General features: G+C 43.4%; 1 protein-coding gene across 1 annotated transcript; it reads right to left on the bottom strand.

Annotated features, from left to right (window-relative positions):
• Positions 1–467: 467 nt before the first annotated feature.
• sord (sorbitol dehydrogenase) lies at positions 468–15,206 on the bottom strand. The gene is made up of 9 exons (XM_088641028.1): positions 15,001–15,206; positions 13,263–13,296; positions 11,586–11,750; positions 10,519–10,678; positions 9,901–10,019; positions 8,143–8,208; positions 7,141–7,316; positions 3,535–3,656; positions 468–1,708 (listed from the first exon to the last, which is right to left on the bottom strand). The coding sequence occupies exons 1-9, from the start codon at positions 15,052–15,054 to the stop codon at positions 1,543–1,545; spliced, it is 1,062 nt and encodes a 353-aa protein (XP_088497154.1). The 5' UTR covers positions 15,055–15,206; the 3' UTR covers positions 468–1,542.
• Between the last annotated feature and the right edge of the window lie 84 nt (positions 15,207–15,290).

Here is a 15,290-nt window from a genome sequence, read left to right as displayed (position 1 = left end):
CTTGCATTGCTGTTGAGAACTAAAATACTATGGTAACTGCACAGAAGTGCTCAGAAAGCTTGCAGTGGACCCTGAGTTAGTTACAGGTAATTTATTTAAGACATTGTGGAAATGTAGTTTATTAATATTAAGTGAACCAATATGACAGTATTTAGTTTAAACCTGTTTCACGATGAATGAAATCCAAAACCATGCTGACTAAAAGTTACAAACCCAATACGCAGAGATAACATCTTGTTTGCAAGAGTTTTCTTTCCACTTGATACTGTGCTTCTTAAATGAAGTGGGGTTCAAAAGTTTGGTTTAAAACCAATTAAAAACCATTTTTTGTGCACTGATCTGTAAAAAAAAACTTCAAATTTTGGTACTAAATGTCCATTCCCCTAAATTGCCACCATTTTAACCTTCCCAGAAAACCTAACCCACATAATGTCACTACCAAGTAAATCAAGACTATTAGATTAAACTTTGTTATCACAGGTTTAGGTTTGCTGTGGTGAAGCAGAAAACAGAAGACAAATACAGCAATCAGTTTTCACAGTTAATGAGCTCTATTTGAAGAGGGCTATAACCATGGATAAGTCATACATTTGCATTGAAATGTCAGTTTAACAAGAGCAATTTCCTCCTGAGTCCTTCAAATTTTGGTACTAAATGTCCATTCTCCTAAATTGCCACCATTTGAACCTTCCCAGAAAACCTAACCCACATAATCTGTGTCACTACCAAGTAAATCAAGACTATCAGATTAAACTTTGTTATCACAGGTTTATGTTTGCTGTGGTGAAGCAGAAATCAGAAGACAAATACAGCAATGAGTTTTCACAGTTAATGAGCTCTTTTTGAAGAGGGCTATAACCACGGATTAGTCATACATTTGCATTAAAATGTCAGTTTAACAAGAGCAATTTCCTCCTGAGTCCTTGAAAGTACAGTATGTAAACACTCAGCCTTATAGTGGGGGGCACTTTGTTCTTCAATGTGCTGAAATTGTAAAATATTTTAGCACAAGACATAACAAAAATGCAGAAGAAAATTAAACATTTGTAGTCTGAACTCTAATGTACTACCTAATTGTCTTAGACCCGAGATCTTTTCAAATACAGCACCTCTTATTATACTTCATATACGTTCTATGACATTAAACTAATAATTCCACGCTTAACGTCCTGAACCACACCCCCAAATCTGAAAAAACCTTCCTACTTTCGGATTTTCTTCCTTTCTTACTGCCATCAGCTTGTTATGATGCGGTAGTCTAATATCTTAGGAATTAGTCTGAGGTGTTTTATGAATGCTGTGAAAACTGCAAAAACAGAGAATCCAGACTGCATTCTCTACGGCCAGGTATAATGGTCTGCTACCACATCTAGCACATCAGTGCCAAATTATGGATGTTGGACTTGGGAAGAAAAGAAAAGGAAGAGTTTTTTTAAAGTAGAGTAAGGATAGTCTCAGGCAAAACGCAGCTAGGCCCGCTGACTGCATGGCCGGTACCAGGGTGTTCGCTGCGCCTGAGCTCTCACAGCCCCGGGGTGGACGTTACGGGCTCTGGTCCTGCTTGTCGCACTTGAGCATGACCTTCACCCCCAGGCCCTGCCGAGTGGTCTCAAAGGCCTCCAGGGCCTGCTCCAGTGGGAAGCGGTGTGTGATCAGCGGCTTCACGTTCACCTTACCGGAGGCCAGCATAGTGATCGCCATGGGCCACCTGGGGAGAGAGAGGAGAGGAGTCACCGCAGGACTGACACAGACAGGGTTTCTCCCGCGACGTCGCCAACTGGGGCTTCCCCGCGGCGAGGGAGCGCTGGAAGGGGCCGTGGGCCCTGTACAGGCACTGATGGACAAAAGCAAGTGGCTCAGCTTGGAGGGACTCTGTCATTGCGCAAATCCGGCCTCATCATCCACTTGCACAGATTGATAATGGACAATCGCCCCGTTTGAAAGGTTTTATCGCATGCCAAGTCCAGACACCTAGTCAGAATGTCTACAAAATATGTGAGAATGTTTCTTTTGTTGTTATGGAAATAAAGTATATTTTGATTTGAACAAATTCTAAAGTAGTGCTGATCAAAACCTGAACAAGAAAAAAACACAAATTAAACAGATTTGTCAGGTGTAGTGAGGTGGAATTTAATTGTAGAGGAGCATCAAATTACTTTCACCAAACAATTACTGAAGCAAACTACACCTAGAAGCATTAAAAATGCGAGACATGAGTGTTGTGTTTGAAACCAATAGTATTTTTTGTATTTTTTATGCTACTTAATGCATAATAGGCAAAATAAGTCTTGACACACACTGGATTTTACATCCATTTACAGTATTTCAAACCTTATAATACTGTAGCACAGCTTTGATTAATTGTGGTTTTAGGAGTGGCTGTTTAGCAAGTTTGAGTAACTTAGTGTATCACCTGCTGTGTGTCCTCTGAGCAGTGTTGCCAAGAAAGGAACAAGCAATCGGAGAAGAATGGTTTGGCTACTCAAGAACACCAAAGAGAGCTGGGCTGCATGATTTAAAGAAGCCAAGGCTGGGCTTCAAAGACAGAAAGTGGGACAGAACCCACAACCCACCCCACTGTCACAGCTGTGTGCAGACATCTCCTGGATAATGAACAGAGGCCAATTTTCAGGCAATGAAATGTTGCAGTCTCGGGCCTTCATGTTGGCAAGCTGCGCAGTTAAGATTTGGATAAGGAGCGCAGTGGCTAAGCAAAAAGGGGGGCACATTTATTTTAGAAGGAAATGTCGTTATTTGAAATGAAACACCCAGGCTCCCCATGACGGGACTCGTGTGGAGCTGCACCTCAGCTGTGGCATGTTCAGGGTTTTCCTACACACCCATCCGAACAAATTCTGGTAGCAAGTCAAATTTCAGTGGGTGTGTGCTGTTATATCTGCTATATTCTGCTGTGTATCAGTGTCTGTGCTTCTAACACAAATATACTTAAAAGGTGTAAGTAAATAAGAGAGGGGGGGATATTAACTGACCACTGATGATATAGTACTAATTACAAACCAATTCAGAAAGACTGCCAGCTTGTAGCCAGTGCTAAAGTCACTGTGACAACACACAGTTCACAGGGCTCTTGAGAAATCCTGGGCTCTTGAGTACAGTAACACAGCATGCCTCAGCACCAGTTATCAAATGAAGTCAAGGTAAGTCTGCGGTCCACTCCTTTGATGTAGAAAATACAGACTCATTGTGAAGTTAACATTTTTAAATCGATAATACCTAATAATCAAAAAGCAAAACATGTGCCAAGCACACAAAGCACAAAGAGCCAAGCACTGAGTGGCATCAGATCGTGCCGGGGTGCAGTTTAACTGAGTAAGGTCACCTGTGAACCAGACAGGAAGTAAACTTTTGGCAAACATGATCTGTTTGTGTATTGGTTTGCATGGTCAGAGTGTTTGCATGTTTATGAGTTAAGGTGCTGTACGATGTGTCAGATCTATGCTCTGCATGCATTGAGCATGTCCGGCATGAGTCCTGCTCGACCTCTCAGAGACACAAAGCTCCACTGATGCTCACGTGTTGCAGTAGCGGAAGATGCCCCTGATGTCCACCTCCCTGACCGCGGCATTCAGAAGCGGGATGTTCGCCATCTCAGAGCCCAGTCCGACCAGAACCACCACACCACCAGAACGGGTCGCCTGGTGGGGGAGAGGGAAGCAGAGCAGAACACAGCACAGTCATACAAGGCCATTGTCCAGGTGCTGGGTGTCCCCCAGCGGCCAGGACAAAACCCATTGCAGGTCACGAATCAAGAATTCAGTAACTAGACTTAGAATTGGATGCAGATTTTTAGCCTGATACTGTGGTTGAAACATGTCACAAAACCCACTATTTTGGGGCTTCAGGACTTAAAATTAGACACAAGTGTAAAGACACAACCCGACTCGACTGTCTCAAACTAAACTGCAGTTTTGCACATGTGGAGAGTAGGTGTTGCAGATTATGTCCTGCTTACGACAGACTGGTGAAAAAAGTAGACTTTCACAATTTGTATTTGCCATAAAGCATCATTTGAACGGAGATAATTAGATGCTGCAAAAGCCACACAGCACTTTGGATCCCTTTTAGTTGCAATTCGTGATGCTGTTTTAATCCATCTATCGTGTTTAAAGAGATGTATAAGCCATGCTGAGGACCGGCCAGAGTTGGGCTCCCTTAATCTAATGACTGTGTCATTAATCACCACTAACTGATAGTACAGCCCTTCTCAGCTGTGTCATGGTGAAAAATACTTAATACATAAAGTGTTATGTATAACATAAATAACATAAAATTATGTTATTTTATAAAGAGTGTTCATAACAGATCTAAACTAAATCAGATAAAACACATCAATGTACTATATGGAATTCCAACACACAAAGGGTTACATCAATAAGAATACCAGTTTAAACTACTACATATTAAGCAGATTGGGCTACAGAGAGAGTGTAAGAGACTGGGTGACTACAGCCTGTCAAGGAACCTGTCCATTGGATGACTGGGTGGAAATGAGGTACTTACATTACTGGTAGTAGTTTGTTTACACATTGCGCGATTAGCCGTGTCTCTGTTGTCGGGTTTCGCAGGGTATGATTAGCAGTGTGTTTGGTATAAACAGGGTTTCACAGCTTTACTCACTGTTTGGGTTTTGGTTGCAGATGCTTGTACTCTGAGAGAGGAGTTCTATACCCTAATGGGTGGGAGCAAACCTGTGCATGAAAGCTATGGGGAGCAGGCTGAGTAGTGCTGACCAAAGGAACACTGGTATGCTCATCCAGACAGTGGTGTAAGTCTGATTTTGGACCATCCTGGAGGAGAAGACCTCTAAATATTACTGCATGGACTTCGAAGGGCAGGGTGTACAGATGAGAATGGTAATGACTGCAGCCTCCTGGCCATGATCAGACTGGGAAAGGACAGTACGCGGATTGGCAATGGGGACTCGACACACCAGCTACCTAGCTGGGTGGTGTGAGGTAAACCCAGAGCCCCTCCACTCATGCACGAGGGCAGGCTGCCTTCACGGAGCACAGCTGATCAGCCTGCCAAGGAAAACAGTGAGATTGCGGTTTGTTTAGGGGCTACAGGGTAGCATAGTCCAGTGCCTCCACTGTCCCTGCTCTCCCCTCAATGGCCACTAGGGGCCACCAGGAAGAGCAGGTGCCGTTGTAACAGCCGTATGGTTAACATTCAGAAGGAAACAGTTAATGACCTGATATACCATGAGGGAATTCTTGGCTAATTCGAATAACCATATGGAGAGATCTCTAAATCCTAAATTATAAAGTTGGAGACTGGACTTCTTTTGACCAATACAGCATTACAAAACCTGCTGATACCACTGAGGAAGACTGATGTGGACGGAAGTAAATAGACCGTTGAACACGGTGAGTGGAGTGGAAAAAGAAACTCAGTCCTAATCATGGGGAAAGCGGAGGCAGGATAACCGGAGCTTCCTTAACCAAAAGTTTGAGGGAGTGTAGCACAAGACATCGGGAGTGTTGAAGCCAATACACTGACCTCTTTAAAAAATAGTTGGATGAGATGAACTAGCAACTAACAACCAAAAGCCAAGATGGGCTGAAAGATTTCAAACAAGATGAAACCATTCTTATGTTCTTGCATAAGTACATATTTTAAACAGGGCTTCCGTTATGCTGTCATTTTGCCTGTTATTCTATAGTAGGTCACAGTATTAATGTTCTCAAGTGAAACATTGTTCTATATGTTTCACTTGAGAACATTAATACTATGAACTAATGGGCCCTGAGGCCTCTTGACATGACTGCTTCAGGATCAGATTCTAGTTCATTATTTAACTGAAGGTTTGGGGGTAAAACTAAGATTTTGTTACGTAACTATTACCAATACAGAAGTGACCTACTGATAACTAAAATGTACAGTAATCTGTGATATCTAACCTTGGGAAATACAGGCTTAAATGAAACCACATGTACACAGATAATTGACATAAAATACTGCCAATACAGCATTAAACACCCAGTTTACACAGGTTAAGTAATGCTGCATTCCAATCCATTGATTTGCTAATGACGCAGTTAATCTATGAAAACAGATTGAGCAGCCTTGTGTTTGGACAGCTATTGTGGGAGAGTGAGAACAGTCTATAGGAATTAATCCCACAATAAGGAAGAACGGAGGAATATTTCTACATCTGATTAAAAAATATACAATCAAACAATCAAATCAAATAATGCTATGTGAATAAGGTAGCCTATGTTTTATATAGGCAATACGTTGGGATTGCAAAATTAATATTTACTTTGAACAACACTCATAAGCCACAGGATAAAAGATGTCTTCAGCTGGGTACGGGTAGTTTTTATGGCGGGGAAAAGGAACACAAAGGGCTTGTATTTCTTTTCACCTCCCAATATTAGCTTTGCAGGTGTTTTCACAGAAGGCCATTTGATAATAAACTACAATACTTTCTATGCAAATTACCTCTTTAAAGATTGACACTGTTAATCTATCATGTAATGATATCTTATTAACGTGTTGGCATTCTGATAGTAAGGTGTTCCATTCGCACACTATTCTACACGATTTCCTCCACCAGCGTTCTTCAGCATCAACACTCAGGCTATGAAACATTTCTAAACCACTTTCAAAGCTTTGAAGGAAGGCTGGCATCATCTAAGAAAGTACCTTCTTAATTTGTGCAATCTATCTTTTTTTGGGGGGGATTTTTTTAATTCCTCTTTTGAAGAGTCAAATCAATATTCCACTTGTAGGATAAAATAGAGGAGCAAATACTGTAGAGGAGGAAAGTGTTCTGAAAACCTTTTTATGCACAAGGTTGAAAACATGACACTGTGATGCCGCAGCTGATAAATTAATGTGCAAGGACTGCTTTCAAGCTGCTGTACACATGGGCAACGTTTAAGGGGAAACTGTAATTTTAAAAGTGCTGATTCACTCAAAGTGCTGATAGGATGTTTATTCCCACGAGACTGATGCATTTTCTAAACTTGTGACCTGTTTTCTACGAAGACTGCAGTGCTGTGACAGCATGTTAAAAATGTTTCCAAACCTCCAGAAGAGAAGACAAGATCCTGTAGGCATCAGAGACTGAAGCTGGACCCCTTGTCCCCGCAACTTGCACACTAACGCACTCACATAAATGGCGGTCTGTATGCAGGACTCCACTCCAGTGCACTCGATGGTGACCTCCGGCAGGCATCCCAGCAGCCCTTGCACCTTCGCTGCGAGCTCTGCGGGGCTCTCCTTCTGCGCCTGCAGGGGGAAGTCAGCCCCCAGCTCCGCGGCCTTCTGCAAGCGCTCAGCTGACAGATCTGCCCCGGGGAAGACGCGGTGCGGGAAGAGAGAAGTGACCTGCGCTGCTCTTGACCGAGAACAGGCGAATGGAACGGCAATCAAACACAACTCCTTCCCCCGCGCTTGTTGGGAGACCAAAAGGAACTAAAAAAAATATATTTTCTGTGCTTTCGTTTCTCCTGCCTTATATTGCTTGGGTCTAAATCGGATCTCCCTGGCGGTATGAGCTGGTAACAGTCGACGCTTGAAAGCCAGAGGTAACTATAACACTCACGGCATCAGTTTGGGAAGAAGACCACACCCAATGCCCATCCACCTCCTGATCCCACTCAGATATGCATAGCTTTCTTCTCAACAAGGAACAGTTCATCTGGCACTACCACACTGGTACCTCACTGAACCCTCAAACTCTTATCTCCTGAAGCAGCGAGCTGTAACGGCGATCTGTTTGGAGTAAGGGCATTTAATACTCCATATTGTTGGCAGTAATTCTTCAGGAGTTGGCCCAGCACTGAAAAGAATGTGCTTCTCTGCAAGAATAATGGATTATTTCGCCTGTAATTCATCAGACTGCAATTCAACGTGCATTTTCGACGTAGCATGACACCAGGAGCAGACTTTTTCAACACACTTTTCAAATGTTTTCAGAGCAATCCTATCATCACCTATTTTTATTTTAAAGTGAAGAGGTGGGAGGTGATGAGTACAGTGAGCATGCAGAATTGGGGATTAGGATTACCGATATCATGATAACTCCATATCTACCACAGAACAAACTGTGAGAACTGAACTATCCAATATTATACAACTGTTGACAGTACTTTATGAACAAGAAGTCCTTACCGCTTATTACAACCCTGGAGGCACCCATAGCTCTGGCCACTAGCAGACAAACAAGCCCAATAGGTCCTGCAAACACAGTAAAAGGGCATTGTTACATGTCAGTTTTATCACATCAGTACAGGGGGAGATCGTTCTAACAGCACAGGCAGAGTAGACATTGTTCCTGATCGCAGTGGTTATAGGGTTAGACCTGGGGGTCTCCCTGAAGCTGTAGTCCTCTCCCCCATACTCATTTGATCACAGCATGGGGACACATTTTCCAGCTGGAGACTGAAAAACCACGCTCATTACCATGACTCAGCGGTTATGACAGTTTCCCATCCCAATGGGTCAACCGGGTTGAGGGAATTAACCCAGACCGAAATGAAACACAGATGGAACGTAGGACGAAAGCCACCTTCCACAACATTTTTTAAACTTTAAACAAGTCGTGTTGTGATTTATTTAGCAGTTTATAACTTCTTGTCCAGTCACTGTGACGTGCTGTAATGGAACTAGCTGATGCAGCATTTCCGAAAGGGTAAATCTGTAGCCTCTCTCAAGTTAAGGTTAAGGCTGCAAAGACTTCACCTGTCAAACTTAAAAGAACCTCACGCGGAATGATGTAGTTGACCACAGCTCTCTCTGCCCCATATTTTCACGGTCGCTCTTTGGTTCACCAAATGATTTCTTAACCACCAAGTACACGGTTAGTCCAGATGGTCATAGTGACTCTCCTTTTCAGGTTGTGTAAAATTTCCATCTCTGCCAGAGAGATGACCCGTCTGCAAGAAAGTGGTTACTTCAGACTATAATTGTGGTGTCCTGGGACCTACTGTGGGCTAGGGGACACACTGATGACTTTCTGCTGTTGATCGGATTTATTTAAAGTTACCTTTAAAGGAGTGAATTATATTCGTTTTCCCAACCTTATTGAAACCACGCTAAAGTTATCCGCCTCTAGAAAAATAGCAAAACATTTCTGGGAAGCTACCAAATATTTTTTCCAACCCTCGAAAAGGGACACAAGCAGACTCAAAATTTGTGCACACTATACAAAATTAGGCAAGATAAAAGAAGTATCTACTTTCGTGCTGTAATGAATACAAGACCATCTCCACTGCCAAGCTATGAGATGGGGACTGACCGACCTAAAATGGGAATAGATTGCTTTTTATTCTTCTCTGTGCACCCGATTGTCTTTTCAAACCATCTGATCTCTAGTAATGCAACATGCACTGTAGTCCTGTGTGTCCTTTTCCTTCTCTCTTCCATGACTTAAAACCAAAAATGTCTGGCACAGTGTCCCCTGTGGGTGTAATTAATTAAAATCCTCAAAGACCACTTCTGTTCTTTTTCTGAAAAGGAGAAGAGGATCACAGTGAATGAATACTGTTTTTAGCAGGAAACAGAATCTTTGGTAACATGATGCCTGGGAATTCCAGACACAGTAACAAAACCTTTGTCTGTGTGATCAGATACGTGGCGAGGCCAAATGCGTTGTTAAAAAAATAAAGGAGTTTGCCAACATATTCCACGGATTTTTCGCATTTCTTGTGTAATATTGCATGATCATCTGTGCAAGGCACTGCACCTGGCTTGCCTGTTCTCGAATCTGGTTCTGCCTGTTGTGTTTGACACATTCTGTTTGCCCCACATACAGGGCACTTATTATAACACTGCGGAGCTCTGGAAATGCATGCCAGTATTGTCCTGATAGTCTTAGCTGGTGTATAGTGGGGCCTGCTCTGCCCTGGCCCACAATGAGCAAGTCCTCACCTGCCCCGCAGATGAAGACAGTGCTGCCCAGAGATACCCCACCTCTGCGACAGGCATGGATTCCCACAGAGAGAGGCTCAATTAGAGCCCCTTCCTCGTAGGTCACATTGTCTGGTAGCCTGGAAGAAAAAAAACGTAAGAAGAGAAATCAAGCAGTTTATGTTTATGTAGGGCTGTATGGCAATTCTTAAAAATTGATAGTGACTTTTTAATGGTAAGCAACTGATGCCAGGCTGTTGTGAACCAGGTAATATACCTTAATGGAGTTTGTAAAGAACGTTTGGGAGGGATGACAACAACCAAGTTCAATCAGAAACGGCTGTCAGTAATTAGCAATCACTACCGATGTCATTTCCTCTCCTAAATACTCTAAATACCGTACATGATCCCCTTCTCTCTGGCCAGGAGATCAACCCTCAACCAAGCGGGTAAAGCCAAATTTTCACTTCATAATCCTCTCATGACACTTTATTCTTGTGTGTTTTAATTCCTACATTAACAGCAGTGTATGCGATATTCTCATTAAATTTCCTCACTAATTGCAGTATTATTTTAAAGCTCCCCCAATTCTCCCCCAACATCTGCACTAGGATTCTTCAAACGGTTCACAGCACTGACTTATAACAGAAGTTGGCGTTGTGAACATAGTATCTGCACAGATTTCCATCATCTGGTGGAGTGGCGCAGAAAAAGATGGTGGGCGACAGGTTGTAGCGTCCACTTTTGAAAAACTCGTCCATCTCTCGGGGCACTCCGGGCTCCACGGCAACTCGGTCACCTGTGGATGAGATACGCAAGAACATTGCGGGTGCTCAGAGCCCCGTGGGTTTTCTGCTGCTGTGGTCGTTGTAGATGGGCGTTGATTGCACAGTCGAGCTGAACTACGCGGAGAGGAAATTCTTCAGTTGGCCGGAGAGATCGTGCTGCCGCGCAGGGAGGCACATGAGCGGTGTGATTCTGCCTGCTGTAGAAATCTGACTCCGGCACCCCGTCATTACTCCTGACCTGGCTTGAGCACATTTTAAACAGCCACCCGCTGTTGCTTGTGACATCTCCGGAATAGCTGAATGGTCCGGATAACATCATCAGGAAGAGCCACTGGGCCATAAGCAGAATTGTCACACCATTCATGGTAATGACGTAGGGTGACCCTGGTTGTACACAGACTACAAAACCTGCTGTCACACTGCTGTGATTCAGGATGCTGTGGGGGATGCACTTTGTGTATGTCTTCTCCCAGTGTGCTCCAGAACTGGCCATTTTCATCCCTCACCTCAAACCTTCGCTGAACTGCTCTGTGACTCCTCGCACTATGATGCCGCTCTCCAGACATGAAAAAAACAGGCAAGAGAGGGAGCACATCCGCATGAGCCTTAACATGCCTACAGACCACTTTCTTTTCCTTTATCTATATAGCTGTCCCTACTGATTTAGTGCCTCTGCATTCTCAAAGAAATTTAAACACATTGCTAGTACTTCCTCACGGTTTTATTAGCAAATCTAAAGTCTTGAGTGTCTTAGGAAACCCTCAGTCTCCAATGTACAGCTCAGACATAAGGATCTGAGAAGAATTCCAGTGTAATTCAAGCAGGTTATTTCATTTTATTAATCAACCTTTGAAATAACTGTCTGTTGCCCACTTACACTACCTACACTCGAAATGAAGGATATTTTCCGAGATGTACCTGGTTTGAGATGCTTGACCTCTGACCCCACTTTGATGACCTGCCCAGAGGCCTCATGACCCAGAACCATCGGCTTCTTCAATACAAAGTCTCCAATCCTCCCGTGTTGCCAGTAATGGACATCAGAGCCACAGATGCCCACTGAATGCATGCGAAGTAACACCTCTGACAACAAGGACAAAGGACTACGTTACTTTTAAAAACAGCACTGTTTATCCACATTTCATAATAATAATAATAACATCACTTTATTAACCCTTTACAATTTCTTGCATTAGGAATGATCTTTTCGCATACCCCAGCTTGCTCTCCATGAGACACACAGACACACAGATAGGGAGAGAGCCTGGGGTCAGAGCGCAGGGTCTGCCATTGTACGGCACCCCTGGAGCAGTTGGGGTTAAGGGCCTTGCTCAGGAGCCCACAGGAGCAGATCCTTAGCCACAGAGCCACCGCTCCGCCCCATGACAGGACTGAAGAGAAGTCTGTCTTGGGAGGTAACTCGCAAACATAATCAGTTATAAAGGACGAAGGAATGGCCGAAGACTTTCCTAGTTCACCACACTATTTCTCACAGTATATATTATGTATATTTTATAATCGCATGCAACACAAGTGAGCATACAAGTTTTGCTCACCAAGCTCATGTCAAGTGAGCTGAAAGAGATCCATCCCACTGAAGAACTGAGCCTTAAATATTATTGCTTATCTGGTAATGCGAGACACAAGCTAGCACAAGGGAAAAATACGTTCTTTTTTGAGGAGGGGATAGAACAACAAAATTCTATTTTACTTCCCAGAACTCTCATACTCCTGGCAGCAAGTATGGCAAACAAAAATGAAAATTGAGCTGGCACTCAAGATCCCCTGATGCACAAAGTACACAGTATCAGAAAATAGGCTGAAATGCTAGCATTGGTATTTTGATTTCTGCCATAGCTTCACAATTGCTTGCAGCAATACCGTCTTATCTTAACAAAGGCTAAAAGGCGTCTTTTTATTCAGCAAATGATCTGACTGATACCATGTCATTAAAAACACTGATTCACGCAATGTGCAACATGGGCAAGTGCTTACCTGAAGGAAATGAGCTGTGCCTAGTCCATCATGCTAACACAAGCAACACTGAAAGAATATTGTAAAACACCTTTCCTATTCCTATAGATTATGTGCAATTAAAGAGATTATACCAAAACATTGTAGTCCTTATGGTGTACTTAAGATATGAATTCCCAGTACCCTCTTATAAATAATTAAAATTCTTCTTCAAGGGTAATGACACGGAAATTCCCTTAGTTAGTAACACAAGACTGTCTTCACCTGTTGCTTGCGTAATGACAAGAGACTTTGTATGCCTTTGTATTGTATCTGGTTGTGTCCATTGTAAGACATTACAAAATACCTGCATCATAGTAAAAGTCTCACTCTCATATAAAATCTGAGAACATCGTTGTGTAAGAGATAGTATCACAAGATAATGCTTTTTCAGTAGTGTGGAAACCCCAAAATGCTCACTATACAATGTTATGAACAGAATGCTTTTGAAAGCTAAGCCATAGTTTTTGTAACCCCATCAACACAAGAAGGGTCTTGCGCTTTTCCACTTTCTGAACTAGACTTTTGGAAAGGAAAGCACCACTGAAAAAGATCTGATAAAAAAAAAACATGTAATCATACCGTTTGGGCCTGGTTCAGGAATCGAGCGATTTTCCTGTGAAAACAAATTTCTAAGTTAAAACATCAGTCACCTCATCTTATCGGGGCCAACATTCCAGGTCTATCTGGGAGTCAGTAATGATGTAATGATTGATGAGGACCTGGCTAGGAAGGGAGAATTAGGCAGTCATCTCACTGTGATACAATAATAACTGGCTGACTAGCAAGCAGAAGTATGAGCTAAAACCCACCTTAGGTTAATACGTAGGTAAGTCAATAGTTGAAATTAGTGAATTTTTCACCAAATATGCTTTTCAAGTGGGGAAGATGTGTTCTACATCATAAACTTCTCGGAAAGGCCTACTCTCATGGCACTTCCTGATCAGGTCACGATCACAGGATAATGGCTGGAAGCCAGAAGCCACCCCTGTGCAGGACAGCTGGAGTTCACTGCCAGCTCTGACCCCTGGGAAGACAAATGTGGTCTTGTCTTCACTCTACACATGCAGTACTGGGGGGGGGGGTATTTTAGCTCACTTTGAGGAAGAAACGCAAAGAAAATCCGAAGCAAGAACTTCGAGAGAATCTCTTTGTGGCACCTGCTTTGCCTTGGCTTTGTGCTAAGCGCGTACACGTGTGCCGTGTCAAACTCCCGTTTAGAAGGAAGCTCGCTATACACACGTGCGTTCTTAAACACAGCCCAACATTTTACTATCTCGTCGTAAAAGTGAATGACAGAGTGAGTGAATGGGTGTGTGGGGCAGAAGGTATCCGGCACCATGCTGACTTGAAGTTCCCATCGAGCAGCCAGTGTCTCCCAGTGTCGATGTGTTTCTCGCCTGGGCCTCTGAGATTCGTCCCATTGATCAAAGGCCCTCCTAGCGCAGATGCCTGGCATTCACCACGCAGAGGACAGAGGCGAGATGTGGGGCTGCATGAACAGGTTTAACTGTGTCTGTGAGCTGGATGGGGGGCTCCAGAAAGGGGTTTGAATAGTGTGTGTCTCTTGTGGCTGAGCTGGGTTGTGTTTTCTGTGTTTTGCATGGGCAGTCATAGAAATTATTGTGTTATGTGTAGCATGATTAACTGTAATAAAAGGGAATATTATGTAGGGTGACAGTCCTGCCTGGTTTGTGGGCGCACTGCACTGGTGTCTCTGGGAAAATAAAAAGAACCTCTTGCGGGAGATAAAGGGTCCTAGCAACTTTGCAAGTGCTAGGTGGTGTAGTCGGCAACAAAGCAAAAGCAGCTCCTGCATTTTAGTGGTCACCATCTAGGACACGAATCCGCCATTCGCGGCAGGCATGAGGAAGCACTGCAAGAGTCATCTCAGCAAGACAGACCTGGCAGAAGGACATTTTCGTCTATTTCGCGCATGACTGGCGAGCCATTATGTGCTTTAGCTACTAGTTAATAGTCATTCAGCGGCACTGGGCGTTGTAAACTGTAAGAAAACCAACAACACAACAAGGGATACAACTCGGTTTCGAATAAGATGCCGATATATCCCGTTCCGTTGTTTTCCGCCCCCTGTGCGCATTGCAGTTGCGGTCCCAAGTGAAATACGGGGCACCCTGATCCGTCTGTCGCGACACATACTGTACGATCATTTAGTTTTTGAACATTACAAACGCTTCCTGCCAGCCAGCTACCCACACGTCACCACACCCTACGTCATATTACATCGATTCATAATCAAAAACTTTCTGAAGCGGCGACTCGTTGTACTTCATGTCATTCTAATTTTCGCATATATTACCAGTTTAAGGTTGCCTGCAGAATGTAGAACCACAGAAAGATTATCCTGATCCATCTCGGTTATCGGCGAAGAAATATGCTCTGGAGACTAGCGCAGTAAACCGCGGGTATGATCTTTGCCTTGCAGAGCTGAACTTGCACACTCAAGCTCAAAGTACCCTTTTCCTGTTTTTCTGTTAACCAGGAGATAGTCAGTGCGCTGGACTATTTGCAACATGTCCGCACTAACGCCCCGATAGCAGAATGAAACTTTACATTAGTACTGGGAAAAGGCAAAACACATCTAGTGTA

Source organism: Lepisosteus platostomus, chromosome 7, assembly GCF_059453375.1.
Source record: "Lepisosteus platostomus isolate fLepPlt1 chromosome 7, fLepPlt1.hap1, whole genome shotgun sequence".
Classification (NCBI taxonomy): domain Eukaryota; kingdom Metazoa; phylum Chordata; class Actinopteri; order Semionotiformes; family Lepisosteidae; genus Lepisosteus; species Lepisosteus platostomus.
This window is presented reverse-complemented; position numbering and strand designations above follow the sequence as displayed.